Consider the following 15,996-nt stretch of genomic DNA (forward strand, 5'->3'; position numbering starts at 1 on the left):
GTCGGCAAGCTAAAATCAAAACTTTAATGGCTAGTTTGGGAGCATAGGATAGAGAAAAGAAAAGATGAGATTAAGTTATGAAAGAAAATAAGAGGAGAAAAGAATTGTAGTGATTTTGATGTTATTTGGAAGTTTAAAAAAGAAATAGAATGATTTTGGATGTACATGTCAATAAAATTTTGTTTAGTGTTCATCTAATGATAGAATTGATATTTTGACAAAATTTTAGGCTTTATTCGACATTCTGTCCAAATCAGGCCATCAGTGGCGTGGAAAAGTTTTCCAACTGTAGCAGTGCCTTTGTTTTTTGGCATGAGTAAACTCGCAAATGAAAGAAAAATTTTCCTTACTCCCACATTTCATTTCATATTGATTGCAGCAAATTGCCTGACATGTACGATTTTATTAAATAAGTTGTAGCGATAATTCATTTCCAAAAAAAAATGAAACTATAATTATCCAAAAAATTAGAACTTATAAATAACTCAATTGCCCAAATTATAAAACAAGAAAAGCATACATACATATATACATTTTGCATAAGAGCGATTGTATCAAATTAGATAACAGCAATCAACAAAAACATTATGCACCAATTGTGATATATAATATATTACATTTTGTATTATGTCACACAACACAATTAACTATATCACACGAGGAGTAAAAAGGAAAAAAAAAAACAGATGTCTCAACAATAGAAAATTAAGGAATAGTTATTGCACTATAGTTTGGATCCTTTATTAATTCATTGATCATGGATTAAGATGCTGAATCCAGCTACTGTCAAAATCCACCCAAAACACCTTTCAACAGCTTAAGCCCATTAGCCCAATACAAATACCCACTGCGTTTCAGCCCAACGGCCACCTCCACTCTCCTCTCCAACAAAACGCCCACTCCCCGGCGATATCCTTCTCCCTGCTCGCGGAAGCATCAGTTAGCCTTCTCGTTCCCCTTCTTCTTTCACGCGTTCTTCTAAGGGTTTTTGAGGAGACAATTTTGGCCTAAAAATTGGTATGGATTGCGGATGAGGTTCTTATTGTTTTTCCTGCATTTTTCTTCCATTGGTTTGGTTTAATCGATCCTATTTATCAATGTTTTGGGATGTTCTTGGGGATTATCATTGTCTTTTCCTCGAATTAATATAGCAGAATGGTATTTTCTTTTTCATCTGGTCCTTAGTTGGGACGGGCCGACCCGGACACTTCAGTCCTGGTCGAGCAAGTAGGGGATCGTTCTCTCTTTTTCTTGTTTTAGACTGCATCTGTAGGATTCGTTTTGTTCGGGTGATTTTTTACTTTTTGGTAAATATCCCCGTTAATAATTCGAATAATCTTCTTGTTAATTGATTTTCTCTACATTTATTTTTATTTTTATTTTTGTTTTTGTGTGTTGGATCTAAGAGCCGGTATAATATTTACTCACCTAAGAAATTTTTTTTCTTTTTGTATGTCATGGTTGTGCTCCTAAAAAACTCTTATTGCCTGAGAATACTCGTTTGTTTTTGTGCGACTTTACTTCTAGTGTTCAGGTTAGTTATTTTTTGGATGCAAGTTGCAGCAAAAGTTGTCATATTTTAGTGGGTCCTAAATCTTCACTTGTCACTTAAAGAGATCTCGGGAACCTGACTTGCATGAAGTGTCATGTTGTGAGCTTAAATGTTTAATGACTGATTCTCCTACGGATTTTTGTATTTTGGATGGAGGGCTTCTGTTGGTATATCTTTAAAAATTGCTTTAATGTTCCCCCACGCCCCTCCCCCTTCCCCCCTCTTTCTGGCTATACAATGATGAAGGGTTTGTTCTTTTCTAGAAAACTGGTTGTTAATAAGTGTGCTTCAGTTGTTGGATTGTATAACTCCTAGAAATTATAGAGTTTATTTCTAGTTCATGGTATAAATTTCATTTAGCTGCTTGCTCTAGGTTCCTGGATATGCTATGAAAAGTGGGAAAAGATTAACATTTTGAATGTAAAAGAATTAATCCCACTTCTTGATTACTGTAACTTAAATTCCATTCATCTATTATGGACATAAATTGGACTGCCTGAAAAAATTGCATTCAGTTGCTGAGTTGTTGTCGTATATTTTTATACATTAAGGTTGTCCCTTTCCAGCTCTACTTTTTTATTATCCGCTGTTTTCATTCAAATCGGTCAGCATCTTTTGGCCTGTTGTAGTTCTAGTTGTCCTACTGATTATTTCTAATTTTCTTTGATGATATGTAAAATAGAAAGTGTTTTGCTTTTGAAAATTTACTGGTTCAAGACATATCTTGCAGTAAATGGGCTTGTGGACATTGCTGGAAGGCTGCCTGCTTCTTGCAAATGCCTTGGCCATATTGAATGAAGATCGATTCCTTACCCCCAGAGGTTGGAGCTTCCAAGAATACTCAGGAGCTCGGAGGAACTCAGTAAAGGGACAGATTATTGGCCTTATTTACACAACACAATACTTAAGAGTTCTTCTTATTCTACTGAACACCCTCTGTATTGTTATAAAATTTGTATCTGGCTAATGTTTCATTGGGTAAGTTTATGTCAAGCTAATTGATGTATATTTGGGGAGTCTTATCTTTCCATTTTGTTTTTGTTGTGGCTGGTTGATCTAGTTATTAAGGTATGCTGGATGAAACTTTTATGAAGCTGTTTAATGTACTCTTAGGGAATGAAGGTCATGGCATTGTAACTTTTTTTTTTTTTTACGGAACATGAAAGTAAGTGTATGCATGGTCTTTAAGCAGAGAAACTATGGTTATCCAGGTTTTGATGATCTGTCATTTTCTTGTAAAATGCAATCAAGTGTTTAGTATCTTGGCTTTCCGAGACCAATGCTTGCAGAGTTGGTGGATCTATCAACGGATGTCTTATATTCTATATTACATGCATCTGTGCTACTTTAACATTCTTTCCAATTTAAATTCAATTCTCCTTATCTGCAAGTTGGATAAGTGACGTGGTGTAATAGGTATTGGGCTTGCAGTTGGAAATTGAGCATGAATTCTCTGCAAACATGCATTTAGTCCTTGTTTCTTCAGGAGTGTGGTCTGCTCATGAGGGCAAAAAGTATCTGCCTTAACAACAAAGTGTTTATTTGTATGGGACTAAATAATTGGGAACATTTTGCTTTGCATGCCCTATTTGAAACTGAATTTGCCTTCTGTCACCTTGAGTTCCTAAACTTGGACATGATATTTGTGGTTTTGGAAAGTTTAGTCAATGGGCATTGTTGCTGATATTTGTGAGAAAATTTTTTTTTTTTTTCCCCGGCTGTTGCACTTTTGTTAATCTTGGTAACATTTATGAACCTAGTGTTTGCTAGTTCTGATGTTATCTTATTCGTTGCAGAGATCACTTGAATGCTGTATACCATAGATCTTGTGAAAGGAGTGTGCATTGGAGGTTCTTCTAGGGATGAAGCATTTGTTAGGATGTTGCTTGTTGGGTTATGTATTGCTGATGTATTTGAAAATTTTCTGCATTAGTTGACGGACGTCGGCTGTATTTTCTGAATTTGTACAAAGAGAGAACATGCTGCATCTCTTGTAGTATCTTTCTTGATTGTGATATATGCCTTACGATGTGAGGATTAGTGGAATGGTTCATTTGGTTCTGTGCCTTTATTTAGATTGACATGTTCTAAAAACGCCATTATCTGCTCCAGCAATTACCATTTCATCAGAACTGATGAAATTCTTGAGAACCTCAATGCGATTGGGGGGAAAAAAAAAAAAAACCTTGTATTGGGAGATATTATCTGGCAACCTCGTCATTGCACAGCAAAGGCTCTCGTTTACACGCCACACGAATTGTGAATGCAAAACTCAATGGACAGCTAAGACTCAATAAAGAAAAACCACCTCTTATTCTGAGAAAAGCCACATCCTATACCTGAAATGTCAACAAACATACAGAGGTGGGATTAATTTTGCCTCTGGAATTGCCTAAAAAATCATAGATCTGCAAATATATGGTATGTTTTCGAGTCTACTGCAATAAGCCGTAAAGCAGAAATTGCTGCTAAAACAGCCAAGAGACCAAAGAAACAGACATTTAACCAATGCCAGCTCTTTTGTATGGACGTCAGCTTGTTCTTCATAGCTACAAGGTACATGTGGTTCGCAAGTATAAAAGTTAGGGGGAATGTGCTGAAAGCCCCGGTAAGGCTCATAAAGTCTCCCAGGAATGGCAGCAAAGCTGCAATGAAAGTGGTTATCCCTAGGTAACCGCCTCGTACTCCAATCCTGAAGGACAAGTTGCGAAAAGCCAATGCACTTCCTTTTATGTTAAATTTTGTATCCAAGTATTCGTACATTGGACTTGCGAATATCTACAAGAAGAAACACATAGGACACTCAACGTTAGCGTGTAATTTCAAGAGAGAGATAGTGCTAAGCAATCAAAAGAGGGAGAAATATTTCTTAAGGAAACAACTTGAATAGGATATAGAAACTATTTGCATCTTGAGCAAGCTTGATGTTCTGAGACAAGCGAACCAATGGAATTATAAACTCAGAAAGGAAGAGTAATGAAATTACATGTAAGGCGATGACAGTTTGAAGAAAAGCTGCAATATTGGCCAGCGTCTTCACCCATGCAGGGCCACTAACACTGTTCAGCAAATATGTCTGTGTGTCGGATCCATAGGCCCAATATCCTATAAATGTGACAGCATACATTGGCAAAACACCTACTGTGAACTGAAAGTAAAGACCTTTCATCATGTTTGAAACAACTGGTTGTCTCACTGTCGCCTGTCACATTGATAATATTATTGTTATGTCTAGCATTCAAAACAAACTTTAACAGATAAGAAAGCAGGTCAGATTTGGTCAGTGCTTTGCAAATACTAGGATTGTAAAAGATGCACTGTTCACGAGGATATATGAAAATACCATCAATAAGAGAAGCCCAAAAAAATAAATAAATAAATAAATCCACCGAGCGGCAGAGAAATGAGAAGAAGATATTCTACATAAACAACCAAAAAGAAAGTCCCAAAGTTCAAAAGATGACAAAGATTGTGTTCCTGACTCCAGAGTCCAACAAGAATCAGTAAACAAATCTCCTGCACTAAGGACGGGAACGGAAATCTTCTCCGACGTCAAACCCCCACCAGAAGCTACTCCAAAAATTTGCGATAACCAATGGCACTTCACACTGAGTTAGTCATTGCCAAGACAACTGATGCTACTAATATCAACATAGAAGCAAGAAAATATCATAGTTTAATCCTAAAACTAAAGTTTTAAGTCCCAAGATCATCATCAATCCTTCGTATATCTCAGACTTTTGAGTTCCTACAAAAAGGTAATAACATGCAAAGTGCATGCGACTAAACAAAGCAGTCAATACAGTGTGAAAAAATAGTCCTTTATAATAAACCAAATACATGAACACAGCTGAAGTAGTAACACAAAAGAAACAATTCACTTTGATGTCATTTTCCTTACTTCTACTAACAGGCCAATGACCCAAATAAGTAAGCAATAATAATATGTTAATCTAATAGAAAAAGAGAAGATATATAAACATAGAATCCATAAATGGAGTCACATATAACGTAGCCATTCAGTTAATCACTAAAAAAAGTATGACATTTGTCTCTGAAGATCATTAATTTTCACAGACCTGTATCTCTGGAAGCATTCCAGTATTGAATGCAAAAACAAGGTTTGCAACTGCACCAACGGTAGTAAAAAATCTGCTTGATTTGGTTCCGGCAATGCTGTAGTCCCTGGGAGGAGCTTCAATCCCTATAAATACATACAATCTCTCATAAGACGGATCCAATCAATATCAGCACCATTAGCTGTTAAGCTGAGGATATTATTCCTTTACACCGACGGAACACACTACTGTTGGAAAAGCATAGCAGAACACATAAGTTTACAATTGTTCTTTACTAGAGAAGAATGGATGAAATCCAGGTATCTTTGGGATAATACAATTCACAGTCGCAATTTATTCATTGTCATCAAGTTGCTTGTGACAGACACAATTAACTTTTCAAACTTCTTAAGTTAATTCAAAGATCAGAAGTCAATGTACTTAAATTCTGCTAGGATACCCAGTAACTACACCAAATAGCTACCAGCAAACCAGGACCAAGTAAAACCCAAATGTCAATACATAAAAGATGATCTGAAGCCGTTAGCTATAACCATGTGAGTAGAATTATGGGGTGACTTTTTCTTCTTTTCTGTGGGTAGGGGAGTTGGAACTTTATGTTTGTTTATCTTTTTGGCAACGGAGTAAAAAAAATAGCACTCCTAATAATAAAACAAAAGAAAAAAAGTGTGTAATCTGCATTCTTTGTGTTTATGTACAAGTCTTTGAGAAAACTAATACTTGTTAAAGTGTTCTAAACAATCTGACAGATCTTTAAAATAAAAAAAAACGTTGAGAACGCAAACTAATTGTAATATGAATCAATATATGATATTAATTACAACTCATGTACCCCAATACAAATTTGATCCGGCAAACTACATTTTAACATATCCCAATACATGGAAATAATACCTCTTATGCAGTTTTTGGTGAAACTGCAGAACATTGTTAGGATACTCAGTATCAGGATACCTCATCCTCAGGTTTCATTATAAAATTCAACCCCACAAACAAGGTCAGTGCATTTCAAAAAGTGGAAAAGAACATGAACTGGATGAATGAAAAACTTAAAATCAGATTAGCAGTTTAAAAGCACATCAATTTGAACTAAAGGAAACTGAGAGGACAGTAGTTTCAATGAACACCTCACAACACCATAAGAACTGCAAGAAAGGAACAAAGCATACCGTCTTTAAGAGCTAGTGCAAATACAACAACAATATATATTAGGCTGAATAATGTTGAAAATCCCAGCCAAATCCTTAAAGCTGACAGATGAGGTATACTGATGGCAAAAAGGCCACATCCTAAACCCGCTAGCGCAATAAAGTATGGCAGCTTCATGACGTGGTCATCTGAGTAAAGAACATACACAGCCTGCAGAAGTATGAAGAGATATGTGCTTAGATGAAACCTTCAGAGGATAGTCTTTGTATATTATAGATTGCAGAAAGTATTCATAAATCGAACTTTTCCAGCAGAACTAATATTTGTCTGGTCGAACATGGGTATTTTATGCACTACTAATAATCAATAGTAAGAAATCAAATCAAAAGCAGCCATACTGCTAATTTAACGTCCCTAGAGGGTGTTTCTTTTTGTGAAGAGAAAAAATTACGGTTTCTGCCCTGTTTTGCCTTTGTATTGCCAAGAGGTAGTTATGTAGGTTCTCGAATGATGTACACCTAAGACGCTCAGCAATAAGTCAGACAAGAAAAAAATACCATAACAATTTTACCTTCAGAGCCTGGCCAGCCAAAATGATATATCCAACATTGATCATGAAAAGATTCACATATTGCAATCCCCAAGTGAGCGAATAAGCTTTCTGACCTGCACAGAAGGAAACAAGGTGAATAGAAAGGTCTTGATTAATATGGCACTATGTTTTGTCCATATACTCATACCATATATAGCTCTTGCTAGGTCTCTGTATCTGATATGCCTCTTTCCTCCAAATTCGTGGAGCTTGGCAACAAGAGCATTTGCATAAAGCGAAATAGCAGTTGCTAAAATCAACCCTAGTACACCACCCAGCCAACCTAAAGGAAGCATGACTGTACCAGAATATCCCAGCACATAAGCGCTGTTTATTCCAGTCGTGAGGACAAACCCCACCTGAAACCATGAATCTGCATTTGAAGAAGGGTAAACTTTGGCTAATTCAAACTCAAAAACAACCATGTTATGATAAAGAGACATACAAAATCCTACAAACCAGCCAAAAAAACCAGTGCTCTTCCTGATATCATATATAAAACAGATGGGCACATAACTTTAGGAGTCGAGAGATTAATCCTATGAAAGAATCGTTTGAAAGATGATTTTATCTCCAAAACTAGAGTCGAAAGGGGAAAACATGGATGCATAAATCATTCGATTTAGAGCTTCAAAAGATTCAACAGAAAAAATATCATGCAACAAGGAGGTCAATCGTTTTGCTGATCATATAATCTCACATCAATGGAAGTTATATCCTAAAGAGAACCTCAATCAGAAAAAATCCCTGCGAACAATTTCAACAGAAAAAATAGCATGCAAAAAGGAGGTCAATCATTTTGCTGATCATATAATCCCACCATTAATGAAAGTAATATCCTAAAGAGAACTTCAATCAGAAAAAATCCCTGCAAACAATACCTTTCATATGTATCGTGCAAAAAAGAATCAGGGAGAAACAAAATCTTAATAAAGATTCTATAACATGCTATAAAGTTCCATTCTTGCCCCATATCCTGTTCATTCTTAACATAATAAACTGGAGACTACATTCTTCCCTTGAGAAAACCAAGTCTTAATTCATCCAACCCGCATAAAGCACTCTTTCAAGAAAAGCAGTAAACGTAATACAAGTCGATGTACAAGAAACAAAATTATCATAGGAAGACGGAAATGCAGAAGCCAATCATACCCTGGCTGATTTGATGGGCAGTCTCAGGGATTTCAACGGCCAAATGATCATCGGAGAGCACCTTCTTAGGACGGCCAGCACCGAGAACATCGTCTTGGTGCTCCATTCCAACAAATTCACCCCCCTCCTCTTGAGTGCACAAGTCTTCTCCTTGTGTACCCAAGAGCAATGACAAGCTCTCCTCCTCTTGGATTACGACTTCCCCAAGGGCCAGCCCTCCCTCTTCCTTCCCCTTTTGTAGCTGAAAAGAACGCACAAATTTTTTTTTAAAAAAAAAGGAAGATTCAAACTTTATTGATTGCTATTTATTTATTATTGCAATCCTATATTTAGTTCGTTACTACAAAAAAGAAAAAGACCACACACACCTAGAATGTGTGCAGGCGTGTTCCTATTTAAAGGGCCTCCATCAAATGCAGGGACAATCATTAATTGGAGAGTTCTAAGAGAGAAAGCTACGACACTGAGAGAGAGACGCATGGGCGCGCAGTCGCACCTCCATAAAAGTCGCTGGGATGTGGATATCGTGGGGAGCAATAATTGCGTGTCAGTGACAAAATTCTCTCATCGCCCGCGTATCGGAATCGGGAGCAGCAATTGGACCCACCGCCGACACATTGCGAGCCGTCAATTGGCAAAGTCGGGTCAGGCGGTGGACGGTTTGATTCTGCCAAGTGGGAATCTGGGAATGATCGGTTGAAGGGAGCAATTGTACCGGATGGCTGCTCTGTTGAATTTTCTTTCAGTTGGTTCGTTATTCCAGGCCATACGGTGGTAAGAGTCGTTAGCAAGATTACTAAGAGGGCATATCAATTCGACTAATGCTCCGTCCGTCCCACCTTTCAATGGCCGTTTTTCAACCGTCCCACATTATAATCTAATTTTCAGTTTAAAATATAATTAATTTTTAATTTCTTTAAATACTCTTATTTAAGGTACTTCCTTGTTGTGAATATAATCAGTCTTATTCTTTAATTGCTTTGATTCATATCTTGAATAACTCATCAATATTATTGTTGTAATTACTATAAAAATATACTTATTGATTTTTTCTTGCATAGTTTAAGAAAAATTAGCTGACTTTGAAAAAGTAAATCTAGCTTAATGCTTTCCTAAGATACCCTACATTAATATCAGGATAATCACTAATCATCATACTTTTGCATTAATTACAATAAAAATAATAATGATATGTTCCACTATTCAAGACAGGTTAACTATATTTGCTGTATGTTAAATAAGAGTATTTTAGAAAATTTAAAAATTAACTATATTATTTAATTGAAAGTTTGACTATAATTTGGGATGAATAAAAAAAGAAAAATAAGATTATCAAAGTGGGATGGAAAGAGTAATGGTTAATTATACTATTAATACTAATGTAAGGGTATTTTAGAAAAAATAGTATGTTAGATTTGTTCTTCCAATAAATTAACTAATTTTTCGTAAATTGTGTTGAAAAAAAAAAAGAAGTTTCAAAGTAGGATGGAAGGAGTTTTTTTTTTTTTTTTTTAACGAACTTCTTTGCACCTAAGGCATTGTTTGGATTGAAGGAAAAGGAAGGGTAGGGGGGGGGGACACCAATAAAAAAAATTAAACAAGAACAGAGGAAAGTAGTTTTTATCTATTTTGTTTAGATTAAATATGAAAGAAAAAGAAAGAAAATACTAAAATTTTGTTTGGACTGAGAAAGATATGAAAAAAAATAAAAAAATTTTCAAAAAAATTAATTATTTTATTAAATTTGATTCACTTTCTTTCCGGTGTTGGCGTAAATCACAGTTTAACGAAATGATTAAGATCATTTCACTCTCTTTTATTTCCTTTCTCTAGTAAAAAAATAAATCCAAATATCTTAGATTCTTTCCCATTTCATTTCCTCTGATTCCCTCAATCCAAAAGGGTGCCTAAGTGAAGGGATACAATTTTGTGGGAAGATATTTTTATGCAGCTTATATACTTAATTATAAAGTGGGAGAGATGATTTCTTTTTTCTTCTTTTTTTTTTTTTTTTTTGTGGGTGGAGATGAACTCAACATGATTGATGTATATAAACAGATACGCTGTCTATTTTTGGGTTCCTCAGAAAAGGTTAATAAAAAAATACGCGTTAAGTTTTGGTGCGAGACTCTACTAAAATTGTTTTGTCAATCTTTTTGGCTGGGGCGGGGCCACCATAGATTTTACGAATCCAAGGACGCGCATCAACAATAAAAATGTTTATGAAACAGATATATTATTGTGTGCCGTGCAAAATTAGATTATGGAACACTTTTCTGTCTATTGCAGGTAATTTATGAAGATATCTCGTCCTTTACGCTCTAAGGCAGGGGAATATATATATATATATATATATATATATATATATATAGTAAATTCGTTTTAAAGTGGGGCAAATGACTTCCGTATGCTTCGAAAAACTAATGAGTGCGGGCATGATTGAGGGAGAATCCGAGTTCTGCCAAACACCTCTCAGCCAGCCATCATTTGAAGCCAAGGGTCTGATCACCTTTCTTCCCACTTTTTATTTTTTTCCTTTTTTTTTTTTGTTTTTGTTGGGGGGCGGGGGTGGTGTTGTCTATGGACGGAGCTTTACCACGATAAGTCCACTATCCTATGGAAATATTTATATATATATAAAATGTGAGGATGAATTAGAAAAGGGAAAGCAAGGTTCCTAATTCCACAATCTTACAAGATAAAAGTCTCTTGCATCCGATTCTTCTTCTTTATTCGATTGTCCAATTTCATCGTATCGGCTGTATATAGTAGTAGTAGTAGTATTAAATAGGTAAAGCTGAAATGACTTGAAACTTTTGAAGTGGAAAAGACTAATGAATATTGCGAAAAGCAGCAATAAATCAACTTAATGGAATATAAAGCAAAATGTCATTTAATAGGTAATTTGGGATTCTGTTGAAGTTGTCTATTTTGCTGAGATATGTAGTAATGCTCTATTTCGTGAGGATCTTAAACAGATTAGAGAGTTTGCTTATAGCAGTATTTGTATTCCATGTCGTAAGACTTGATACTTTAAGCACATTGAAGTGCCCCTGATTATCGAGTATTGTTGGTCACTTGTTATGGATCAGATTTGAATTTATCAAGATGCAATGTAACACAAATCATAATAATTATTATGTTAATCTTACACATGGATTTGTTTATATAGGAGTTATTTAGTAAAACATTTATTGAAAATGTTTATTCACGTTTTTCTATACCTTGTTCGTATCTTCAATCATTTTTTTTTTAATATCTCACATGTATCATATTAAAATAAAAAAAAATTAAAGTAATTCCAGCCCATAAGTAAACATCCTCGGCGTTTATTTTTCCGTAGAAATAAGCAATTTTGTACTTTGTATTCACCCGCCGCATTTATTTTGCGATTATGCATGCGCCGGCGCAACCATCTCTATATCCGTTCACATCATGTCGGTCAAGCTTGTCTATGATATCGATAGCTAGAGCTGGTCTAGGTGTCCATCAGTCCAATCCAACCGACTGGGTGTCGCGAAAGTCATGATCTAGTAATTAAAATTAACATTTAGCGAATGACAAGTTGGCACAAGTAGTCATTTAGCGGTATGGTGGTTTGTGCCAACTAGTCATTTAGCGGCTGACAGTCAATTGAGCTTAAAGTCAATTGGCACAAGTATTGAGCTGAAAGTCAATTGGTATTAGAATGACTAGTTGGCACAAGTGTTGAGCTGAAAGTCAAAGCTATTATAGCGCTGACAAGTCTAAAATTGTGGGAACAAATAAGTACTATAAAGTACTCCCTCCGTCCCACTTTGATAGTCCTGTATTCATTTTTCATCTGTCTCAAATTGTAGTCCACTTTCCAATTGAAGAATGTAGTTATATTTTAATTTTTTTTAAAATACCCTTATTCAATGTAAGTAGTTGTTACTATAAACCTACCCCATTTAATGAGAGTTGATTCTTTTTTTACCATCAATTCAAGTTCCCATAAAGTTGTACCATATTTAATGTGAGGGTATTTTAGGAAAATAGCAATCTAAATTTACTTTTCCAACAAAGTTAACTTTTTTCTTAAACTGTGTGAAAAAAGAAACAGGACTATCAAAGTGGGACGAAGGGAGTAGTAATAAAACGGTGCAAAGGAATGAAAATTCTACAAAACGGTATAGTGGTTTGTACCAATCCGTTGGTAAGGGGTACGGATCACGTGAATGAAAGACACGATTACAATTACTGACGTCAAAGCGGTTTAAATCAGGCACATGAGTGGTAAATTTTACCGCGAGGCACAAGGCTTAATACATATTGAGAGGAACGAGGTGCTGTTGTGACAGGGTTATGGGACCTATATTGAATGAACATAAAGATGATTGAGAGAACTGAAAGTGCAGAGCTTTTGTTATGGACGGCAGAGTTGGGGAAGTTAAAAAGCAACTTGTTAGTAGTTGAAGCAATTAACGAGGAGAATTAAACCAATCATGGGAAGGAGGAAAATGATCGTAAATTAATGTGTACAATTAATTAAACCAAGGAATTAATAACTGTAAAGGAGTAAACGAATGGTTAATTAATTAGTTGAGATGTAATATTTGTAGCAGAAGTAATATGTTGTTGCATGATTGTTTTTAATATTTGCGGGTAGAACATAAGGAAATGTTTTAAAAATGCATTTGTAATGGTATTAGACCAAATTAATGAGAATGAATTGATAATAATAACCACAGTGCGTATAGGTGAAATTTAATTAGACCCTATTTGTCAGTTTTAAATTTTTAGCATTATCATCGCAATCACTTACGAGCAAATGTTATATACACCGACAGTGCATACACTATTACCATTGAATCTATGACATGTATGTAAAAATTGAATTTTAAATTCAAATTTTGCATATTTATAATTCATCCAACATTGATAGTGTAGAAAAGATTAATTTATCACTTAATTATACTTTTATCATCTGATTAACATGTTGCCTATATATTGTCGACCAATAACACAAACAACTTTCACCAATAACCAACCACAAACGTTATAATTACCAAATTCATTAAAATAATATTAAAAAAACTTTTAAAAGATCAAAGTTTTTTGTTTATTAAAATTTTATACCAATTTCTTCCATATAAAAAGTGATTGTTTAAATTGTACATAGATTGAGTGCGCCCTTTATCACTAGTAATACTAATGGTATTTGTACTAATGTATACATGCTTGAAATCAAATATTCGTATTGATTAAACAATGTAGTGATACAGTTAAGAAATATTTTTAATAGGTGTAAATATAAAAATATAACTGCTCATTGTCTATTCTAAAAGTAGGACAACAAACAATCTTCACATTAAAAGTATTCCATATATTTTCATGGACAATATAATACAAGATGACATGCCCGAATTTACTAATGAATGAATAATTTTCTTTCAAATAACATAAAAACTTTTTACAGTTGGTACTCCCGAACTTGAACATATTTTTAGGCAAAAGGAGATAAAAATTTATGATTAAGTGACAAATCACCTCCACTTTATTAGAAAATGATATCACAATAATATTAAAACTAAATCATCACTAACCAACCATTATGAAGAAATAAGTTTAAAAGTTGTAATTTAAATCAATACATAACATATATCCAAAATTTGGAAGAAATACAATTCCTGTTTATAATACTGTGGGAGTGTTTGGATAGTGTATTATTTGAAATATTATTTGGAATAATTAATGTAACACTTTTTGTGATGTGATGTATGTGAGATGAAAAGGTGGTTGGAAATATAAAAAGGTGGGTTGGAAAATGTGTCTATGATGCAAGCGACATATTATTTGGGATAATTGAGATATCCAATTACAATTCCTGTTTATAATATTCTGCATGTGTGTAGGACTGATCATTAATGCTTGGATCAAAACAAATTTGGTCCCAGTGTTTCAAATCTTAAGCATATTTAGTAAATTGACGAAAAAATGATGATTAAAGATCAAAATAAAGTTGCCACTACTGAATAGTTTTGACTTTGCATTTTTTATAGCAATGTTTCGAATTTGGATCATCATGGTATCTTAGATTTTAAATAGTGATATTAACAATTTCAAAGGACAAAAATGCAAATTAGATTGAAATTATGTTGAAAACGTGCAAAAGTTCAGGAACCTTCTTTCTTTTATTCTTTTTATTTTGTGTATTCATCCCACTTGTTTCTCATAGACTTTTACTCTTGCATAACTGGTGCCAAATGTAGCATAATATATGTATGTATGGTTTTGCATTATGGAGAATTAATTGATAATGAATTCTTTTTTTTGTTACTTGTATTGATATTTAAACACTCAATTAGATATCCATTCAAACTATAAAGAATATGAACTATAAGTAAATCAGATTTGTTTTCTTTTTTCAATTTTAATAGATTATCAGTTGAATTTAAGATGAAATTAATATTTTGTATAATTGTTTGAATAATTCAATAAAATTCTTAAGGTAACGTGTGGGAGGGTTGTGGTAAAATATTAAGGTAAACAAATAGCAAAGTAACTAGTTTAAAACTTTCCATTGAAACTTTGGATTTAATAGACAGAAAAGTAAATAAATTGTGCCCCTACTACGAGAGCAATTTAGCACGAGTTCAAAGTATTTTAAATGTCTCTTGGTTATATATAGTTGACCTACTATAGTTTTTTTTTATGAAATATATTTTGATTGTTTTACTTTTTTGGTTATATAGAAAAATAATTCAAATTAGATAACACAGTGTCGTTAACCACTATGTACTCTATATAGAAATATAGAATAATATAGGCACAACATTATCATTTAACCTAAAAAGTATATCTTCGTTAAATAAGTTAAAATTGAATAATAATACACACTTGATATACAGAACAAAAATTAGGAGGTTGTAGTATAGGAAATCAATTTTATTGCTAAAACGATTTTGATTGTTAATCAATGTTAAGTTCCATCAATTGTTCTAAATGTGCTTAAAATTATAAATTTTGGAGACCAATTTTTTTTTTTATTGAAATAATATATAACTAAACATTCACATTCATAGCCTGCCTATCATCTGATGCAATTCTCAGCACACCTCTTTATCAGCTTCCCGGTAATCTTTTAGTTCTAATCTCTTATTTTGTGCTTCATTTTCAAGGTGAAGTCAGCCTTGTCAGTTGTTGTTCTCTGGTTCCTATTGACTTGATGTGAGGCAGAATACCATGTACCATTATGTCAGTCTAATACCAAAGAAATGGTAGAAACCGCTATACCATTTGAAGAGGCTTCGTGCAAAGGAAATTGAAGGAAAAGTTTATTTACTCACGTGAAGGTAAAGTTGGGCTGCCATCTCTGGAGACGAAATTGATTGCAAAGAAACGACAACTAAGCCTGATTTACCATTCATGAAACGAAAAGTAAAATTGAGTGGGAAGAACTAATAAGTCCATCTCCGGAGAAATTACACTTCCACCGTAATAAGAGACCC

At 34.1% G+C, this 15,996-nt stretch overlaps 2 protein-coding genes across 3 annotated transcripts; one reads left to right on the forward strand and one right to left on the reverse strand.

The window, feature by feature from the left end:
• The first annotated feature begins 856 nt into the window (after nt 1-856).
• LOC113761412 (immediate early response 3-interacting protein 1-like) lies at nt 857-3,627 on the forward strand. The gene is made up of 3 exons (XM_027304388.1): nt 857-1,017; nt 2,283-2,530; nt 3,349-3,627. The coding sequence occupies exon 2, from the start codon at nt 2,286-2,288 to the stop codon at nt 2,517-2,519; it is 234 nt and encodes a 77-aa protein (XP_027160189.1). The 5' UTR covers nt 857-1,017; nt 2,283-2,285; the 3' UTR covers nt 2,520-2,530; nt 3,349-3,627.
• A 215-nt stretch (nt 3,628-3,842) lies between these two features.
• Nucleotides 3,843-9,369, reverse strand: LOC113761161 (proline transporter 2-like). Of its 2 annotated transcripts, none has more exons than XM_027304022.1 (8): nt 9,021-9,369; nt 8,525-8,765; nt 7,521-7,745; nt 7,352-7,446; nt 6,801-6,990; nt 5,632-5,756; nt 4,539-4,754; nt 3,843-4,330 (listed from the first exon to the last, which is right to left on the reverse strand). In XM_027304022.1, the coding sequence occupies exons 1-8, from the start codon at nt 9,024-9,026 to the stop codon at nt 3,953-3,955; spliced, it is 1,476 nt and encodes a 491-aa protein (XP_027159823.1). In that variant the 5' UTR covers nt 9,027-9,369; the 3' UTR covers nt 3,843-3,952. The 2 variants fall into 2 exon arrangements, with proteins under 2 accessions (XP_027159823.1, XP_027159824.1); XM_027304023.1 differs by having other exon boundaries at nt 8,893-9,369.
• Nucleotides 9,370-15,996: the final 6,627 nt, after the last annotated feature.

The sequence above is a fragment of the Coffea eugenioides genome, chromosome 2, assembly GCF_003713205.1.
Source record: "Coffea eugenioides isolate CCC68of chromosome 2, Ceug_1.0, whole genome shotgun sequence".
Taxonomy (NCBI): domain Eukaryota; kingdom Viridiplantae; phylum Streptophyta; class Magnoliopsida; order Gentianales; family Rubiaceae; genus Coffea; species Coffea eugenioides.

Coding starts and splice junctions, on each gene's coding strand:
- LOC113761161 (XM_027304022.1), bottom strand. Junction 7,746..8,524: donor TGCCCATCAAATCAGCCAGG/GTATGATTGGCT, acceptor CTTCAAATGCAG/ATTCATGGTTTCAGGTGGGG. Junction 4,755..5,631: donor GAATGCTTCCAGAGATACAG/GTCTGTGAAAAT, acceptor TCAATGTGACAG/GCGACAGTGAGACAACCAGT.
- LOC113761412 (XM_027304388.1), top strand. CDS start 2,286: ATGGGCTTGTGGACATTGCTGGAAGGCTGCCTGCTTCTTGCAAATGCC.